The sequence below is a fragment of the Erinaceus europaeus genome, chromosome 7, assembly GCF_950295315.1.
Source record: "Erinaceus europaeus chromosome 7, mEriEur2.1, whole genome shotgun sequence".
NCBI classification, from domain to species: domain Eukaryota; kingdom Metazoa; phylum Chordata; class Mammalia; order Eulipotyphla; family Erinaceidae; genus Erinaceus; species Erinaceus europaeus.
This window is the reverse complement of record NC_080168.1, coordinates 15,373,151-15,390,961: the sequence shown is the minus strand read 5'-3', so window position 1 is coordinate 15,390,961 and position 17,811 is coordinate 15,373,151. Positions and strand designations below refer to the sequence as shown.

The 17,811-nt window shown below is 49.0% G+C and overlaps 2 protein-coding genes across 2 annotated transcripts in view; both read right to left on the bottom strand.

Moving 5' to 3' along the window:
- Window positions 1-69, bottom strand: part of LOC103111353 (cilia- and flagella-associated protein 65) — a 25,219-nt gene extending 25,150 nt beyond the window's left edge. Inside the window, exon 1 of the mRNA XM_060193396.1 lies at window positions 53-69. Within this exon, the coding sequence (XP_060049379.1) occupies window positions 53-69 (17 nt within the window). The remainder of the gene's footprint in view (window positions 1-52) is intronic.
- A 937-nt stretch (window positions 70-1,006) lies between these two features.
- Window positions 1,007-14,436, bottom strand: LOC132539386 (cilia- and flagella-associated protein 65-like). The gene is made up of 11 exons (XM_060193870.1): window positions 14,335-14,436; window positions 13,566-13,738; window positions 12,146-12,330; window positions 4,681-4,783; window positions 3,989-4,155; window positions 3,613-3,812; window positions 3,305-3,450; window positions 2,835-3,057; window positions 2,284-2,549; window positions 1,771-1,971; window positions 1,007-1,468 (listed from the first exon to the last, which is right to left on the bottom strand). The coding sequence occupies exons 2-11, from the start codon at window positions 13,722-13,724 to the stop codon at window positions 1,022-1,024; spliced, it is 2,097 nt and encodes a 698-aa protein (XP_060049853.1). The 5' UTR covers window positions 13,725-13,738; window positions 14,335-14,436; the 3' UTR covers window positions 1,007-1,021.
- Between the last annotated feature and the right edge of the window lie 3,375 nt (window positions 14,437-17,811).

Genomic DNA, 17,811 nt, shown 5'->3' with positions numbered 1-17,811 from the left:
ATTTTAACTGAGAGAAGAGGGAAAAACACACATAGAGGACAGACACCCTGACACTGCTCCATCATCCATGGAGTACTCCCTGCTGCCATCCAGACTGGAGCTAAGCTGCTAGGCTGGGGACAGACATGTTCAGAGTTCCCTGGCCCAGAGCAGTTACGCTAGAACCCCACCCTCAGTAGACACATACTCCCACACCTAATCACGCCTCTGACTCTGTCCCCAGTCCCTGGCTCCTGCTGCCTTGGCTCCTTTAAAGGGACCATTTCTGGGGTCAGGTAATAGGACCAGTGTTCAAGCCCCTGGTATCCATCTGCAGGGAGGAAGCGTCATGAGCAGTGAAACAGTGCTGCAGGTATGTCTCTGTCTCTCTCTCTCTCTCCCCCCTCCATTTCTCTCTATATATCAAAAAAGAAGAAAAAATGGGACCAGGTCATGGCACCCCTGGTAGAGCACACATGCTACAGTGTGCAAGGATCCAGGTGTAAACATCTGGTCCTTCCCTGCAGGGGAAAAGAAGCTTCCTGAGTGGTGAGCAGGTTTGTAGGGCTCTCTCTCTCTCTCTCTCTCACTTTCTCCCTCTATATCTCCCCTCCCCTCTCAGTTTCTTTCTCTTTCTGTCTGTCTCCAAAATAAATAAGTAAATAGTAAACATACTTTCTGAAGGAAAAAAATGGATTCATTATGCAGGCACAGAGCCCCAGTAATAACCCTGATGGAAAATAAAATAAAATAAAATAAAATAAAATAAAATAAAATAAAATAAAATAAAATAATGAAAGGATCACTCCTGACTTCAAGGATCTGAAGACCAACCTGGGGGCCCCTCCAGTCAGGAGCCATAGGGAGCCACTTCCTGCCACCTGATTTTCCTACAAGGTTTGATCCTCCCTCCACCCATATGAGGTCACATGTGAGTGACCAAGGCTGGCCTTGGTCCTGGAGAAGACAAACCAGGGTGTTCGCTGCCCAGCCAAGAAGATGGGAGGAGAGCAAGCAGAGCCTGGTGTGAGAGCTCGAGTCCTCAGGCACCTTTGACCACCCCTCCAGCCTCACCCACTGCCAGCCAGTGCCCAGGCAGCCGCCCGCCCATCTCCCCACTCTCATGCACCTTGTAGAGGGCGAAGGCCTCAAGCTGGGAGGAGAAGAGGCCATTGCGGTGGGGTGGCTGGAAGTGCAGGCGTAGAGCGGTAGACTTGAGTGGGGGCACATCACAGGTCTGGGGGGTCACCCAGAAGGGACAGCCATCCCTGCATGTCCAGACCACGGTGATCTTGCCCTTGGTGTGATTCGTCAGGCAGAGGGGGACTGGGTTGGGGCACTCGGACCCTGAGCAGTCACCAAAATCCACCTCCCCAGGCTCAACACTGACAGGCGGGGGGAAGATGGTCAGGTCAGCTGTGCCGTCGAAGAAGTACTCGGCCATGGGGGGGATGAGAGGGTACTGCAGGGCTGGTGTGTCCTCTGCGTCCTGTGTGGGGAGACAGGTGCTGGGGGCCTTCATCACCCCCATGCTTCTTGGGAAAGCTCTGCACCTGCTGCTCCCCTCCTCCCACTCCAGGTCCCAAATGAAGGCCTTGGCACAAGCGGCAGAGATAGCCTAATGTTATGTAATCGAACTCTCATGCCTGAGACTCCAAAGTCCCAGGTTCAAGTCCCACCGCCATCATAAGCCAGAGCTAAGCAGTGCTCTATGGGGGGGGGGGATCCCCAAATGAAAGCCCTGGCTGCCTCTCTAGGGGAGGTGGCATGATCTGGAGGATTCCTTGATACCTCGGCAGCAATCATGAGGGCCCCATCCTTGTCTTGCTCCAGCTTCTTCTCCTTCAGCATGATGGCCAGGACGTCAGGGGGATGGAGACTCAGCCCCCGGGCCAGGTGCGTGCGGTACCAGGTCAGGTGCTGAGGCCGCAGGAGGGCAGGCCTGGTGCTGTCCGAGTGGCAGGTCCCCATCAGGTCCAGGAACACTGGCTCCTAGGGGTCAGTCCACTTGCCACCTCTTCCAGGGCACCAGGGCTCAGTTTGCATGTGTACCCTGACAGCGGTTGGGGCTGGAGGGGGTCCTCCCTGCATATGAGAGTCAGGCTCCCCACCCCACCCCTTCCCAGTCTGTCAGCATCAGCTGGCCTGGCAGAGGTCAGCTCCAAAAGCCAGGCTGGGCCCCTGGAGGAGTGCATCTGGGCAGTGTCCCCAACCCCACCCCCACCCCCAGAATACAGGATAGTGATCCCTGAGTACTGTCTCTTCACTGAGCCACCTCCCCCACACAACCCTCCCTGGGCCCACCTGGTGGTGGAGCAGACAGGCCACCCGCAGGAAGTAGATGATCGGGTGACAAGGCCGGAAGGCACAGTACAGGGTGAGACGCGTCCTGGCCCCCAGCATCCCTGAGGCTGGGCTGATGCTGAACACGCTCTCCTGCCAGTCCAGGGCAAACTGGAAGGCGGCCACACTGTCTGACTGGTTCTCTATCCACAGTGGCTGCTCCGAGCGCTTGCCCAGGTTGACACAGCCAAAGTTGACACAGGAGCGCTGGAGGGTCACAGCGGGACCTGGCACGGGAGATGGGGGGCTGTAAGCGTAGGAGAGGGTGGGTTTCCTGGGGTCTGCCTCTTGGGGGGGGGGGGCTCTCAGGAAGGCTCTCAGGAAGGGCGGTGCTGCAAAGGCTGAGCTCCAGGCCACAGGGGCTGAGAACAAGCCGTGACGTGGTTCCCCGAAGAGACCACCAGGGGGCAGAAGACTCCCAGGCTGAAGAGCTAGGAGGCCGCGGGCTCTGGACAGCAGGTGAAGGCTGGCTAAAGGGGGGCGCAGAGCGGGACGGGGGGAACTGCCTGCACCTGTGGAGAAACCAACGAGTTTGAGCAGGGTCTGCGAGGCAGGGCCACACGGCATGACGGTCAGGTAGTCCATGGTGCGGGCGTCTAGTGATTCTGGGCGGAAGAAGACGGACAGGGCTTTGGTCTCCCCTGCGCACACGGTGCCCTGCTCTGTGGGGCACCAGAAGGTCCGGTCTCCTGCCAGCACGTCGGGGGCCATTTCGATCCTGAAGGAGGTGCTCACCTGTGGGGCCCGGTGGGGGCCGGGAGGAGCAGGGGGTGTCACAGGGGCCAAAAATGGTGGGGGGTCAATTCTAGGTGACTGACTCTGGGGAGGCCCGGGGGTACCCAACCAAGAGGAGAGGGCCAGGGACCCTGATTGCTCGCTTCCACAGACCCTGCTTAGAGGAGACATGGGGTCGTGTAGGGGGAAAGGAGGGGGGCCCGGTGGGCCCGGAGGATGGCCCCACCCTAAGCCCCCCAGCCCTCACCGACGTGGGGTTGTACAGCTGGATTTGCCGCACTGTGGTGTGGCCCACGGGGACCCGGCCGAAGTGCAGCAGTTTGGGGGCACCCTCCGCGTCCTGGTCCTCAGGGCGTTTCTTCTTCATCCTCACCAGCAGCTGAGCACACTTGGCTGAGGCAGAGAGAAGGAGGACTTTAGGGGGCACCCACCCCCTGTGCCTCTGGGCTGGGGCCTCCAGGTGGGCAAGTGTCGCTGAGGGTCCGTGAGGGTTAGGCCGGTGAGGCAGGTGGTGTGTCCCCCACCCCCAGAGGGTGGCGGCAGAGGCAGGCTCACCCACAGCCCGCAGCTCCAGGCTGCTTCTCTGCTTGCTGTCCTCTCCATACCAGCACGTGGCCTGGACCTCCAGGATGCCGGCCTCTGTAGGCTGGAAGGTGACCTTGACCCGGCAGGACTGGCTGGGCTCCAGCAGCCCTGTAGAGGGCAGCATCTGGAAGGGGCTGGAGGTCTCCCAGGTGAAGAAGGTGGGCAGTTCCCTGGGGTTGGGGGAGGTGCTGGTCAGAGCCCCTGAGTTCATTCTGACCACTGGCCCTGCTTTAGAAAGGTGGCCACCCCCCCAAAAAAAAAACAGCTCTCCTTCCTCCTTCTTTCCCCCTTCCCCCTCCCCACCAGGCATCCGTGGGTCTCCAGCCCCTCCCAACACTCCCCGCACCCCACGTTGTCCAGGCAGAACCAGGCTTCTGTCAGGTCTCCCACCGCGCATGCAGGCAGCTGCAGGGACTGAGGGCAGCTCAGTGTGTGACAGGGCAGGGTGGCCCTCAGGTCCACACAGAATGCCCCCTCCTCCTTCTCAAACCACAGCTGGTCAGCATATTCCTTCTGTGGGGGGGGGGAGGTGGGGCTAGGTGTCCATGAGTGGTGCCCAGGTGGAAATCAGGGCCACACCTTTCCCAGCCCCCAACAAGGATGACCCCTGAGGAGGGCTGTGTCTTCCAGTTCCACTCAGAGCTCCAGTCCCAGCCATCAGAGCCCCTTGTGGGGGAACAAAGGATTGTAGGAATGGGTGTTTTGAGAGGAGGAAGAGGCCAAGGAATCTGGGGCTTTCTGTTGGCAGTGAAAATAGTACAGCTTTCCCCCACCCCCAACTGAGGACCTCCTATTTCATAGTCGCCAGGTGGGAGCTTCTCCAGAGCTCGCCAGGCTGCAGTCTGGGCTGCAGCGAGTGTGTGGTGGTGGTGGTGGTGGTGGTGGTGGTAGTGGTGGTGTGTGTGTGTGTGTGTGTGTGTTGGTGTGTGTGTGTGTGGGGGGGTTCCCCGCTCTGCCCTGCTTTTCCTGTTCTGAGGTCACTGGGTTTCCCAGGTCTCCCCTCCCACTTTCTGAGGCTGGGGGGTGGGAGTGCCTCACCTTTTCCAGTGGCCGGAAGATGATGGGGAGCGTGAAGGTTATGCCTGGGCTTAGGAAGATGGGTTGAGGGATGACTGTGAAGAAGAACTTGGTCTTGGGGGGTCTGCAGGTGAAGGGGGAGGTGAAGCAATTCAGGATGGGAACTCAGACTAGAAGGGAAGAAAGACTAGGGAAGACCCTAGAAAGCTAAGGGAGTTTTGGGGAGGCAGATGAAAGGAAGCAGGGAGCCATCCACAAGAGGGCTTGTCCCTCTCTCCTACTGTGCTCTGCAGGATGGCAGGTCACCAAGAAAAATGACACAGAGCCAGGTGGCAGCACCTGGGTCTTGGGTGGCAGCTCCCACAAGGTGACTGGTGAGGGCAGGGCTAGGGAAGGCAGACATGAGGTCACCAAGGCTCTGAGCACTCAGCTGGAAAACAAGGCAGACAACAGAGGTGTCAGGGGTGGCATTCCACACAGGGAGCTTGGCTGAGCTCTAGCACTCCAGGCTGGTGCAGCTATAAATAGTGGAGACTTGGAATACTTAAGAGTCAGGGAGATAGTTCAGTGTTAGGAGCATGGGACTTTCATGCCCAAGACCCCAGAGTCCACCCCCAGCACTGCTGTAGGCCAGAGTTGAGTGGTGTTCTGGTTTTCGCATATCTTTTTTATCTGTCGCTCTCATAAAAATAAAATAAATAAACCTTTATTTAAAAAGATTAATAGCACAATATTGTCAACAATCCCCTCTAATATATATGCTATAGTTCAGATGAAATAAAGACACTTGTCAAAGTATGACTGGTCAAATCTAACTCAAAAATTTAACTGTACATTTAAACATATTTATTTATTTTAAAATTTTTATTGTCTTTATTTATTTATTTGATAGAGATAGCCAGAAATCTAGAGGGAAAAGGGTGACAGAGAGGAGAGAAACACTGCAGCCCTGCTTCACCACTCACAAAGTTTTCCCCCTGCAGGTGGGGACCAGGGGTTCGAACTCAGGGCCTTGAGCATTATAGCATGTGTGCTCAACAAGGTGTGCCATCTCTTGGCCCCTCATCTTAAAATATTTAATTAATTTACCTATTGGACAGAGACTGAGGTGGAAGGGATTGACACAGAGGGAGAGAGAGCCACCTGTAGCTCTGCTTCACCACTTGTGAAGCTTCCCTCCTCAGGTGGGGCCTGGAGGCTTAAACCCAGGCCAGGTCCTTACACATGATAATATGTGTGCTCAACCAAGTGTTCCATCACCCAGCCCCCTTAACTATACATTTTATAGCCACGCTACCTCAAATCATCACAGAGATTAAATGGATGACAAAAAAAAAATCTTCCTGCAAGAAAATGCTTGGCCAGATGACATCATAACAAATCCTACCAAGCTCTAGCCTTGCCTTCCAATAATATAAACTGAGGAAACAGTCCTAATATAGTCTATGAATTCATCAGAACACTGCCACCCAAAATTGACAGAAGTGAGAGAAAAAATTGTATGCCAGTCTCACTCATAGACAAAACACTAGCCAAAAGAATCAAGCAATATAGAGAAAGACTACTCAACTGTGACAAGTTATGCTTATCCTATGAGTCTCTGGTTGGTTTAACACAGATAATAAATCCACATAATCCACAATAGTAAGAAATTAAGAGAGAAAAGAAAATTAAATGACCATATCAACAAAGAAAAAATGGTTAAGTTAAAAAAAAAAAGAAAGAAAGAGAGAATGAAGGAAAGAAAGAAAGAAAGAAAGATGATTAGGTAAACTTCTAGATGTGTTTATGAGGAAAAAGTCTTAGCGACCTATGATAAACCCAATCATTTTAAAAAAATGCAGGAAACATCCAAGTGAATGGTGAAATTTTGTAATCTTTTACTTTGAAATCATGAACAAAACAAGGATGTCTTCTATCACCTACTTTTTTTTTTTTTTTTTGTTCAGTCAGAAAAAGCAAGACAGAGGGCAGAAAGGAAGAGAAAGAAACCACAGCAGATCCATCTGTCAACGTCCATACCCAGTGGAGAAGCCAGTACAGAAGCCAGACCTCCCACCTTCTGCACCCCTTAGAAATCTTTGGTCCACACTCCCAGAGGAATAAAGACTAGGGAAGCTTCCAATGGAGGGATGGGGTACAGCACTCTAGTGCTGTGGTGGTAGGAATTGTACCCCTCTTATCCCACAATCTTGTGAATCAGTATTAAGTGACTAATAATAATTTTTAAAAAGAAGTTGAAAAATAAGAAAACACAGCAGAAGTTGGACTGGAGTTGATGTATTGCCCCAAAGTAAAAGACTCTGGGGTGGGAGCGGGGGGGGCTCAGGTCCTGGAACGTGATGGTAGAGGAGGACCTAGTGGGAGTTGAATTGTTATGTGGGAAATAGAAATATTACACATGTATAAACTACTGTATTTTACTGTTGACTGTAAACCATTAATACCCAATAAAGAAAAGAAGGAAGAGGAGGAACGAAAAAAAGAAAGAAAGAAAGAAAGAAAGAAAGAAAGAAAGAAAGAAAGAAAGAAAGAGGGGCCAGGAGATGGCGCACCTGGTTAAGCGCACACATTACAGTGCACAAGGACATGGGTTCAAGCCCCCGGTCCCCACCTGCAGGGGGAAAGCTTCACAAGTGGTGAAGCAGGGCTGTAGTTGTCTCTCTGTCTCTCTCCCTCTCTCTATCTTCCTCTCCTCTCCATCTCTTTTCTCTTTGTCTCTATCCAATAATAAATAAACAAATATCTTTGAAAAAAATAAAAAATTTAAAAAGAAAGAGAAAAAAAGAAAGAGAAGTTTTCTTCCGTGTAGGCGGGCTGGACTCCAACATGGGTCGTGCACATGGCAAAGTAACACACTATCTAAGTGAACTATTCTGCTGGCTGTTATGACTGCTTCTGTTCAGCACTTTCCTATTCAAAGTATATCGAGAAAAGGGAAAGGAGGGAGGGAAGAAGGGAGGAAGGGAAGGAGAAAAGGAAGGAGGGAGAGAGGGATGGATGGAGAAAAGGAAAAGTAAAATATTGGAAAGGAAGGAAGGGGCAGAGGCAGATAGCATAATGGTTCTGCAAACAGACTCTCATGCCTGAGGTTCCAAACTCCCAGGTTCAATCCCCTGCACCAACATAAACCAGAGCTAAGCAGTACCCTGGTTAAAAGGAGAAGAAGAAAATTATCATTTCCACATAATAAATCATTTCCAAATAAACTGTTAGACCACATTAAACAGCTTAACTATACACCACAATTCTTGGGCCAACTGTTGGAATTAGTGAGGGGGTCTACTGACATGGCTAGGGTCTTGCATTAAACATCTACATGAAAAACAAATTTTCTAAAAAAACTAGGAGAATGTAGGAAATGAATAACTTTAAAGGTGTTATATATAGCATCATCAAAAGTACAAAATACTTAGGAGTCAGGTGGTGCCACACCCCGTAAAGCACACATATTACTATGCACAAGGACCCAGGTTCAAGCCCCCGTCTCTTCCAGCAGGGAGGAGCTTCAAGACCAATGGAGCAGGGCTGGAGGTCTCCAGACAATGTGTATGGCTGGGGAGGCGAGTCAGTGCTTAAACACAGGACTTGTATACTTTAAGGCCCAAGAGGTTCCAGATTTGATCGCCAAATATCACAGCAGTGCTCTGACCACTACCCCCCACACACACACAAATAAATAAGTCTTTCCCCCTCAAGGAATGTAAGGTGTCTATGGAGATTTCACACTCTTATAAGAGACATGAAAGGACTTGAGTGGAGAGAGAAACACCCTATTTGCAGATGAAAATATTCCATCTGTAATCATGTCAATTATTCCCAAATTTATCCACAAGTTCATTAAAACCCATTCAAAATCTAAAGCAAACACCATTTTTTATGTTTATGTGTGATCAAATTACTTGTAGGGCAGGGAAGACAGCATAATAATGCAAAATGACTCTCGTGCCTGAGGCTCCAAAATCCAAGGTTCAATTCCCCACAGCACCATAAGCCAGAGCTGAGCAGTGCTCTGGGAAAAAATTAAAATAAATGAGATAAACTGACCTGAAGTTTTCTCTGAAAGCTCAGAAGGCCAGAAATAGCCTAGATAATTTTGAATAAGAATAAAGTGGAAGGGCTGGGTGGTGGCTCAAATGGCAGAGTGCAGCACCCAGGCCCCGTCAGTATGTGTAAAGCTCACAAGTGGTGGAACAGTGCTGCAGCTGTCTCTCCTTGCCCCTCCCCCATCTCTTTCTATATCTCACTCTAGGAAAGGAAGGAAGGAAGGAAGGAAGGAAGGAAGGAAGGAAGGAAGGAAGGAAGGAAGAGAGAAATGGTCACCTGGAGTGGTAGAGTCATAGTGTAGGTAATGGAGCCCCAGAGATAAACCTGGTGGGAAAAAAATTGAAGGACTTGTACTACCAGACAGATAGCAAGATTTACTGAAAATCCTAACAATGAGAATAATCAGGAGGATGTTGACTCAGGGAGAGATAAGCCGATCGGCGGAACAAAACAGAGAGTTCAGAAATGGACCCACACCTGTGTAGTCACTGGGTATATGTGACTAGGGGGTGGGGAGGGACCACGAGAAAAAGTGTGAACTTTTCTTTTCTTTTTGAACTTTTCAATAAATCATTTGGGGACAATTAAAGACCTGACTGAGGAAAAAGTGTCACTGGAGTTCTACTTCAAATCATTCACAAAAGTCAATTCCACAGAGGGGAAAAAAATGTTAAGATGAAAAGTCAAATGATAAAGTCTTCAGAAGGCACTACAGGAAAATACCTTCTTGGTCTAGGTATGCGTAAGATCCAGGAAAGATGCAGACCATTGGATTAAAAAGGGCCAGTGCATTTGATTCCTTTGAAAGTAAGAGCTTCTTCAAAAGACTAAGACAGAAAGGCAAAGACAGAAACAGACTTGTGGTATGGATCAATCTGTCAATGTCCAAGTCCAGTGGAGAAGCAATTACATAAGTCAGACCTCCCACCTTCTGCACCCCATAAAGATCTTTGGTCCATATTCCTAGAAGAATAAAGACTAGGGAAGCTTCCAATGGAGGGGATGAGATATGGAGCTCTGCTTGTGGAAACTGTATGGAATTGTACCCCTCTTATACAACAATCTTGTTGATCATTATTAAATCACTAAAAACAAAAAGGCAAAGATAAGTCCAGTGAAATAGCTCACAGTGCTGTAGTCTATTTCACTCTCTCTTTCTCTCTCTCTCTCTCTCTGCCTCTATGGAAGGAAGGAAAGAAGGAAAGAAGGGAGGGAGGAAGGAAAGAAGGAGAAAGAAAGAGGGAGGGAGGGGAAGGTGAAGAGAGTCACAGGGTGGGAGAAGATATTCACATCATGTAACTGACAAGGAATTAGGATCAGTGAAGAGAACTTTATTTAAAAAAAAAAGACAGGGGCCAGGCGGTAGTGCAGCCAGTTGGCACAAAATGCAAGGACTGGCATAAAGATCCCAGTTCGAACCCATGGCTCCCCACCAGCAGGGGGGTCATTTCACAGGCAGTGAAACAGGTCTTCAGGTGTTTATCTCTCTCTCCCCCACTGTCTTTCTCTCCTCTCTCGATTTCTCTCTGTCTTATTCAACAACAACAGCAACAACAATAATAATAATAATGACAACAATGGGGGAAAGATAGCTACCAGGAGCAGTGGATTTGTAGTGCAGGCACTGAGCCCCAGCAATAACCCTGGAGGCAAAAAAAAAAAAAAATAGACACTCTTATAGAAAAATGGGCACAGACTTGAATGAGAATTTCACAGATGAAATGGGAGGTAGTATACAAAGACACTCCACTGTGTTAGTACTCAGGGAATTGCTCAGTGTCCACTGGAAAACACCTCCACTTTAACCACAAAAAGCAAATGTGTACATGTTCTAAGTTACACCAATCCTACATCCCTGAGCCTGTATCTTGGAGAAACTCTTGCTATGCAAGCAGAGATGTATATATGAATGCTGATAACAGTCCCAAGCAGGAAACAGTTCACACAACCCTCAACAGAAGAATGAATCAATTAAGGCACACACTGGAACATTACACCACAATGAAAAATACTGGACTATGTGGATCAGACTTGCAAACATAACTGAGAAAAATGAAAACATACTATATTATTCCACTTACGTAAAGTTTGTATGGAGACAAAAACTAAAATTGAATCATTTAGAGGTGCAAACATAGGTGGTAAATCCACTTGAGGAAAGCAAGGAGACCTTTATATAAGTTAGGATGCTTTACCTTCATGGGTGGAGAAGGTGTTCCAGTGTGTGTGTGCGGGGGACACATAATGAGTGAAGGCGAGATTCAGACACTGTTGTCATCTCACTATTTCATCTGCTCACACGGGTTCCAGTTTGTACAGTTCTTTGAACTTTACATTGTATTTATTCTTCTATTTGTCTGTCTGTCTGTATGTTTATTTGTTTGTTTTAACCAGAGCACTGCTCAGTTCTGGTTTATGATGGTGCAGGGTATTGAACCAGGAAGCTCAGAGTTTGAGGCATGGAAGTCTCTTGTATAAACCACTATGCTATCTCCCCAGTCTATGTAATTCTGATTTTAGATGACTCTTTCTACCAGTGTTGGGGATCAAACCCAGGGCCTCACCCCTGAGAGGTATGTGCTCCACCATTGAGCCACCTCCTTGGTCCTTTGTATGACACTGTGAAATTTTTTTATTTGATATTTTTGTTTTTATTTGTATGCTTTTTTAAAGCTATGAGAGACAGAGAGATATCAAGAGATATGCAGAGAGAAAGAGAGATACCTGCCTGCAGCCTGTGCCACTGCTTGTGAAGCTATACCCCCAATCCCACAGGTGGGGACCAGGGCTGGAACCTGAGTCCTTGCACATGGTAACATGTGCACTTCAGCAGCTGTGCCACCACCCAGCCCCTGAAAATAAAATTTTAAGAAAGCCTGCCCTGAGGAGCTGGGTGGTGGTGCACCTGGTTGAGCACACGTTATAATGTGCAAGGATCAGGGTTTGAGTACCCAGTCCCCATCTCCAGGGGGACTGTTTTGTGAGTGGTGAGCAGTGCTGTAGGTGTCTCTCTGTCTCTCTCCCTATCACCCCCTTCCTAGCCAATAAATGAAGACAGTGCAAAAACAAAATAAAACAAAACAACAACAACAACAAGAAGACCAGTCAGACTTAAAAATAAAAATAAAGAAGGAAGGGAGGGAAAGAGGAAGGAAGGAAGGAAGCAAGGAAGGAAGGAAGGAAAGACTGCCTTGGAGGCTTAGTTTCTGACCACTCCCCCCCATACCAGCTGATAGCTGTATTTGATTTTTTCATATTTTTTATTTATTTTAGATGGAGACACAGATGAATGGGGGAGATAGAGACACCCCTGCAGCACTGCTTCACCATTCATGAAGTTTCCTCCCTGCATGTGGGACCAGAGATTTGAACCCGGGTCCTTGTGCACTACAACGTGTGCACTCAACCTGGTACACTACCACCTGGCCCCCACTGGTACCTGTATTTGATCTTTTGGGTGCTCAAGGACAGATTTTTCAGAACCAGGTTCTTGCTGACCTCCATCCCCAGATGCCAGCCTTTCCACTTCAGCAGCTCTGGCACCTTGATGCCCCAGAAGACCTTCTTCTTCACTCTCTCAGTTTTCACTGGGAAGCATTTGTTGGTGACCTCAGGACAGGCAGACTGCTCCGTGGGGAGGAAGAAAGACTGCGTTAGTGTGTGAAGGAAGGGGGGGGATTCAAAGAGAGTGGACAGAGCTCACCTACTTCCAGAAATAAGGCTGGGGACAGCCTTGGGGAACAGGCGGACTGTGGAGTTGGGTCTCAGTTCTTGCAAGGTCACTTGAATAGCTTTCCAAATGGAGATGTCTCCCCGCCCCCAGGTCCTAAAACACCCTGTCTAGCCATCTCATCTGGCACACACATGCAGCATCTGCTCTGCTGCCCAGCCCACCTTTTCTCTTGGGTACTGCCTCCTCCTCTTCCTCATTTTCCTCACCTCACCCGTCTTCCCTACAGAAGGACCACAGGAATATCCCACCATTCCCTTTCTCATCCCGTAGCCAGCTGGTAGAGCAGAGAAAGGAACCAATTTTCCCTCAGCCACCCCCATTCCAAGCCCTGATTTGGGGACCACTGTAATCTCTGCTCTTAATGAAGCTAGAGAAGCAGTGTGTCAACACTTTCCATCTGGAGCAGCACAGAGGAGAAAGCAGGTGCCTCTCCCAAGCACAGTCATTGTTATGAATGCTCAACTCACTGCCATGGATCTCTGACCAAGGATTACTCTGATATTGTTACATAACACGGGAAGATATTCATCCCTCCAACAAATATTTGCTGGCTGCCTCTCCAAGCCAGGATGACAATAACAGACAAAAGTGACAAATTTTCCCTCTCTGGGTGCCACACGCTCAGGTTCAATATTTGCAGAGTGTCAACTGTCCACTGTGGTGCTCCCTTCCCTGCTCTGCCCCAGGGGGAAAGGGCATCTGGACCTGTGTATTTTGTGTAGGCATCTGAGCAAATGCAGGGCCCAGCCTGGCCAATGTGACCCACTCTGGGCATCTGAAACAAGGAATTAAATGCACAGTCCAGGGGGATGAAATAAGCCAGAAGCCAGTAGTCTGGAGAAGCGGATAGCACTTTGAGGCCAAAGGAGGTGTGTGTGTGTGTGTGTGTGTGTGTGTGTGTGTGTGTGTACTATACAACCACACCCCTGTGCCCCTACATCCTCCCATCAGGAGACCCCAGGAGAAGCAAAGAGTTAAGAACCCTGACGCACCAGCTAGACATGAGGTCCTGGGGCTGGTGACCACACAGTCATTTAGACAGGAGAGCCTGGTCCCCACAGACCCTGGCATCCCCCACCAATCTGTCATTGGTACCCATTGCCACCCAGCCCGGAAGTGTCCTCACGCAGGAGCTGCCATTGCTGTTGCTGCAGGCGCTCATGGCCGTGCTGTTGCCAGTGATGGTGGGCACGACCATGGTGCTGGCACTCAGGAATGAGGCGGAGTACATGACCCATTCCTTGCTGTCCTGGGGCCTCGAGGCAGAGCTGACGGCACTCTGCATGATCGTCTGGGCACCTGGAACAGGAAAAGTCCAAGTTAAGAGAACCTGCCAGCGCGCAGGCTGGAAGTGAGGCAAGAGAATAGAGGTGAGTGAAGAGGATCCACCATGACCATCACTACCACGGAGGGACAACTGCTGCCTAGCTCTGCCAACAGGTACAAGGTGACACCTTAGTGTTGAGCCCAGATACAGGCTTCAGAGCTTTGCCTGAGAGTCTATATAGAGTCTGAACATGCAGGAAAAACACTTGGAAGAGAGGCTTGGGAATAACCCTCCAATTAACACATGATACATCCCAGCAAGATGAGAGGCAGTGGGGTGGGGCTTAGCACTTAGGGGAGTGAGCACTGGTCCTGGAGCCAAGAAGGGCGAATTTCTCCAAACCCTAGGTCCTCAGCCTCCACCTGTAAAATGAAGGCTAGTCTGACTGAGTCACAAAGATGCTATGAAGGTCAAATGAAGCAGAGGGGGGGGACAGGACCTGGGGACATGGGGGGGCAGGACCCTCTCCTCAGGGTTCCCAGTCTAATTGATTTCAAGTCTCAGTCCTTGAGGGCTCCCGGGAAGACACGGCAAGACCCCACTGGCTGCTTTATCCCGAGACAGATACCTTCCCAGTCACTCCAGCCGCTCCCAGGGTCCTTGAGACCAACGCTCGGAACTCACGCAGCCGCCACGTTGTCGTCCCCATGGAGACGGGACGCACAGCACACGCGTCGCCGGGTGTCCCTAGGCAACGACGGCAGCCGGTGTGAGTCAAGGTGCAGAGAAGGCGAAAGTGCCTGATCAATCAGCCTCATTTCCCACCCTCCCACTTAGTGTTGCTGGATTTCTAGCAGTCGCGACAAGGCCTGTCTGGTCAACCCCCTCGTTGTGGCAATGTCGCTCTTCACCCGTCACCCGAATGGGAGTTTCCTGACACACGTTGGTGACACAGAAGAATCACAACGGAAACTTCACTCTGATTGCAGCTGTTGACTTAAAAGGGAGCCCAGGGTTCTTATTTACATGTTACATTGCAAATGAATTCCTTTTGCTAGCGGGAGAGAAAGTGCCTTGTGCGGGCTTGCCTCCTACCCTGTACTAAACCAGAAAAAAAATTTATGAAGAGAATGAAAAGTGATATATGTAAATGGCCTTGTTAGAAAAAAAAAAAGTAGGGGGTCCGGCGGTAGCGCCCCAGGCTAAGCACACCACACACGTGGCGTGAAGCTCAAGGACCGGAAGTTAAGGGTCCCAGTTCGAGCCCTGGGCTCCCCACCTGGAGGTCGACATCAACAACAACAATAACTACAACAAGGGCAACAAAATAGAAAATAAATTTGACACCCATTTGCTCATTTGTCCACATGCACATTCAGGGGAAGGCTTTGCTCATTTGGTAACAATTCCTTAGGCGGATGAAGCTGAAAGCCTCAAAGGTCATTCACAAGCAAAAGTATTTCACTGTCCCCACAGTGATGGGAGCAGGCTCTGAGGAGGAAAGATTTTAGTGAGTTATTCGTGAAATTGTTTGTGATGGACTAACGTGACAAAGTGATGCAAGGTAAGTTTTTTTTTATATTTTATTAATTTTATTTGAGAGAGAGAGAGACAGAGATGGAGAGAAAGAACAGAGCACTACTCAGCTCTGGTTAGTGGTGGTACAGGGAATTGAACCTGGGACTTTGGGATCCTTGGGCATGAAATTCATTTGCATAAGGAATATGTTATCTCCCCAGCCCTCCAAGTTAAGATCTGGAGGGAAGGGGCAGGCCAAGGGGTGCCTGGTACACAATACCAGCTCAGTCAGGCCTGGACTTTTCTTGGAATCCAGGAATGTGGAGCTCTGTGTGCTTTCCACTGGTTTTAAAGCTTTTCTCAGAATCTGCAGCCTGAACTTTGATCATGACGAGTTTTCTGTTGTTTGTCATTTCTATAATGATTTCCTTTTTGTTTTTCCTTCAGCTCTTTTTGAAATCATCAGCCTGACTCAACTGGAACTTAAAGACATAGAAAGGGACCTATTTTGATGCTGGGGATTGAACCTGGGACCTTTGGTGCCTGAAGCATGAAAGGCTTTCTGCATAAACATTATGCTGTCTCCCAAGCCCACATTGATATAGTCTATATCTGTTACCAAATGACCTGTATCTGAAAGATAATTCCTGGATGGTTTCAGTCATTTGTGCAATAGAAAGAACTGAAACATATGAGCTTGTTTAAAGAAAAAAAGTCAGACTGTCACTTAGACTGTGAAAACTATGGTGATTACCTTTAGGAGGGATGGGGAAGAACACAGAGCTGTGGTGGTGGATATAGTGCAGAACTCTACCTCTGGAACCTTCTGATCTTGTAGAAACCATTATTAAATCACTAATAAAAGTAAAAATTTTAAAAAGAGGGACTTTTTGGTTGAATACATATGTTACTATGCACAAGGACCCCCAGTTCAAGCCTCCCAGTTCCGACCTGCAGGAGGGAAGCTTCAGTGGTGGTAAAGCAGTACTGCAGGAATCTCTCTTTCTTTTTCTCTATCTCTCCCTCCCCCTTAATTTCTGTCCTATCAAAAAAAATTAATATATAGATAAAGGACTCTGCTTGCCTTCTCCCCACCCCACGCCAACAAGAACTTGGAAGACATATGTGGGGATCTAGGGGACCCTAGGGGGTCATGTAAACTCATCACTGAGGGTGTGTCCCTCCAGAGTTCCTGTCTCCCCAGACCTGCTGGGCTTGTGGCTGTGAAAAGACCCTAATGCAGCCCTTGGGGTTCTGACTGACTCTGGGGGTTTGTTTATAAATTACCTTGATTGAGGTGAGATTCCATGGGAGAAGCCTACCCTGGACTTTTGCTCCTGGAGGCTAGCTACACAAAAGGGGCGTGTCAGGGGCTGAACCTGAGGTGTGTGTGTGTGTGTGGGGGGAGCCAAGTGAGTTTCAGAAGGAAAAACAAAACAAACAAACAAACAAAAAACCCTCTTCACAGGAAAGGCCTGGCAGTGGCACACTTGGTTACTTGGTTGAGCACACACATTACCATGCTCAAGGACCTGGGTTCAAGCCCTAGATCCCACCTGCAGGGGGAAGTTTTAAGAGCAAGTTTAACAGAGCAAGGATTGCAAAAGCTGAATAAGGGCAAAAGACTGGCATACTTTAACGATGACTCTTTAGTCACTATCAGGCCACCCCATCAGCTGGGGCCCTAGTCGGGGAGTCCTGAGATTCCCAAACAGAAATGATGGACCTAGACCTCAAATAAATCCCTCTCTCCATTGTTACCGGTCATCACTATCAGGAACAACAAAACAGACCCCTTTGTGGGCCCCATAGGACCTTGTCCTCATCTTGGATCAACAGTGGAGAATGTTCCATCCTCTGAAGGGAGGTTGGACAACATACTCTATGCTACACCTGAGGAAGATGGGTCCTATTACTGGGGCAGCTTAGAATGTTCCTACTCATGACCACAGAATGTGAGCTCAGCTCTACAGGGATGCAGAGGTCATTAAGCTTCTAAGTTGAATACGGGCCCCAGATCACATCAAATCAGTGGGGTTTACAGTCAACAATATTTATACACATTTCCCATATTTGGGAGCTACTCTTTTCCCTCATCCAGCTTTCTGGTCCTTTTTCCAGCCATGACATCATCTCCCCAGACAATAACTTGGATCCACCTGCATATCAGGTTTCAGGCTCAAGGAAAACAAACAAACAAAAAACTAGGATAACCACAGGCCCTTTGGAATATAACTAAAATATGCCTACTAGCTATCTACAAAATGGAGACCCCCCCAACTTTTAATCTGCACTATTCCAGCCTTTTGGTTCATGATTAATAAACAGTTTGTTTGGCTTTGTATGTTAGCTCTTTTGTCAGCCACCAGGTTCCAGATGCTAGCATGATGCCAACCAGACTTCCCTGACAGACAACCCCACCAATATGTCCTGGAGCTCTGGTTCCTCAGAACCCCGCCCCACTAGGGAAAGAGAGAGGCATGCTGGGAGTATGGATCGACCTGTCAGTGCCCATATTCAGCAGGGAAGCAATTACAGAAGCCAGACCTTCCACCTTCTGCCCCCCACAATGACCTTGGGTACATAC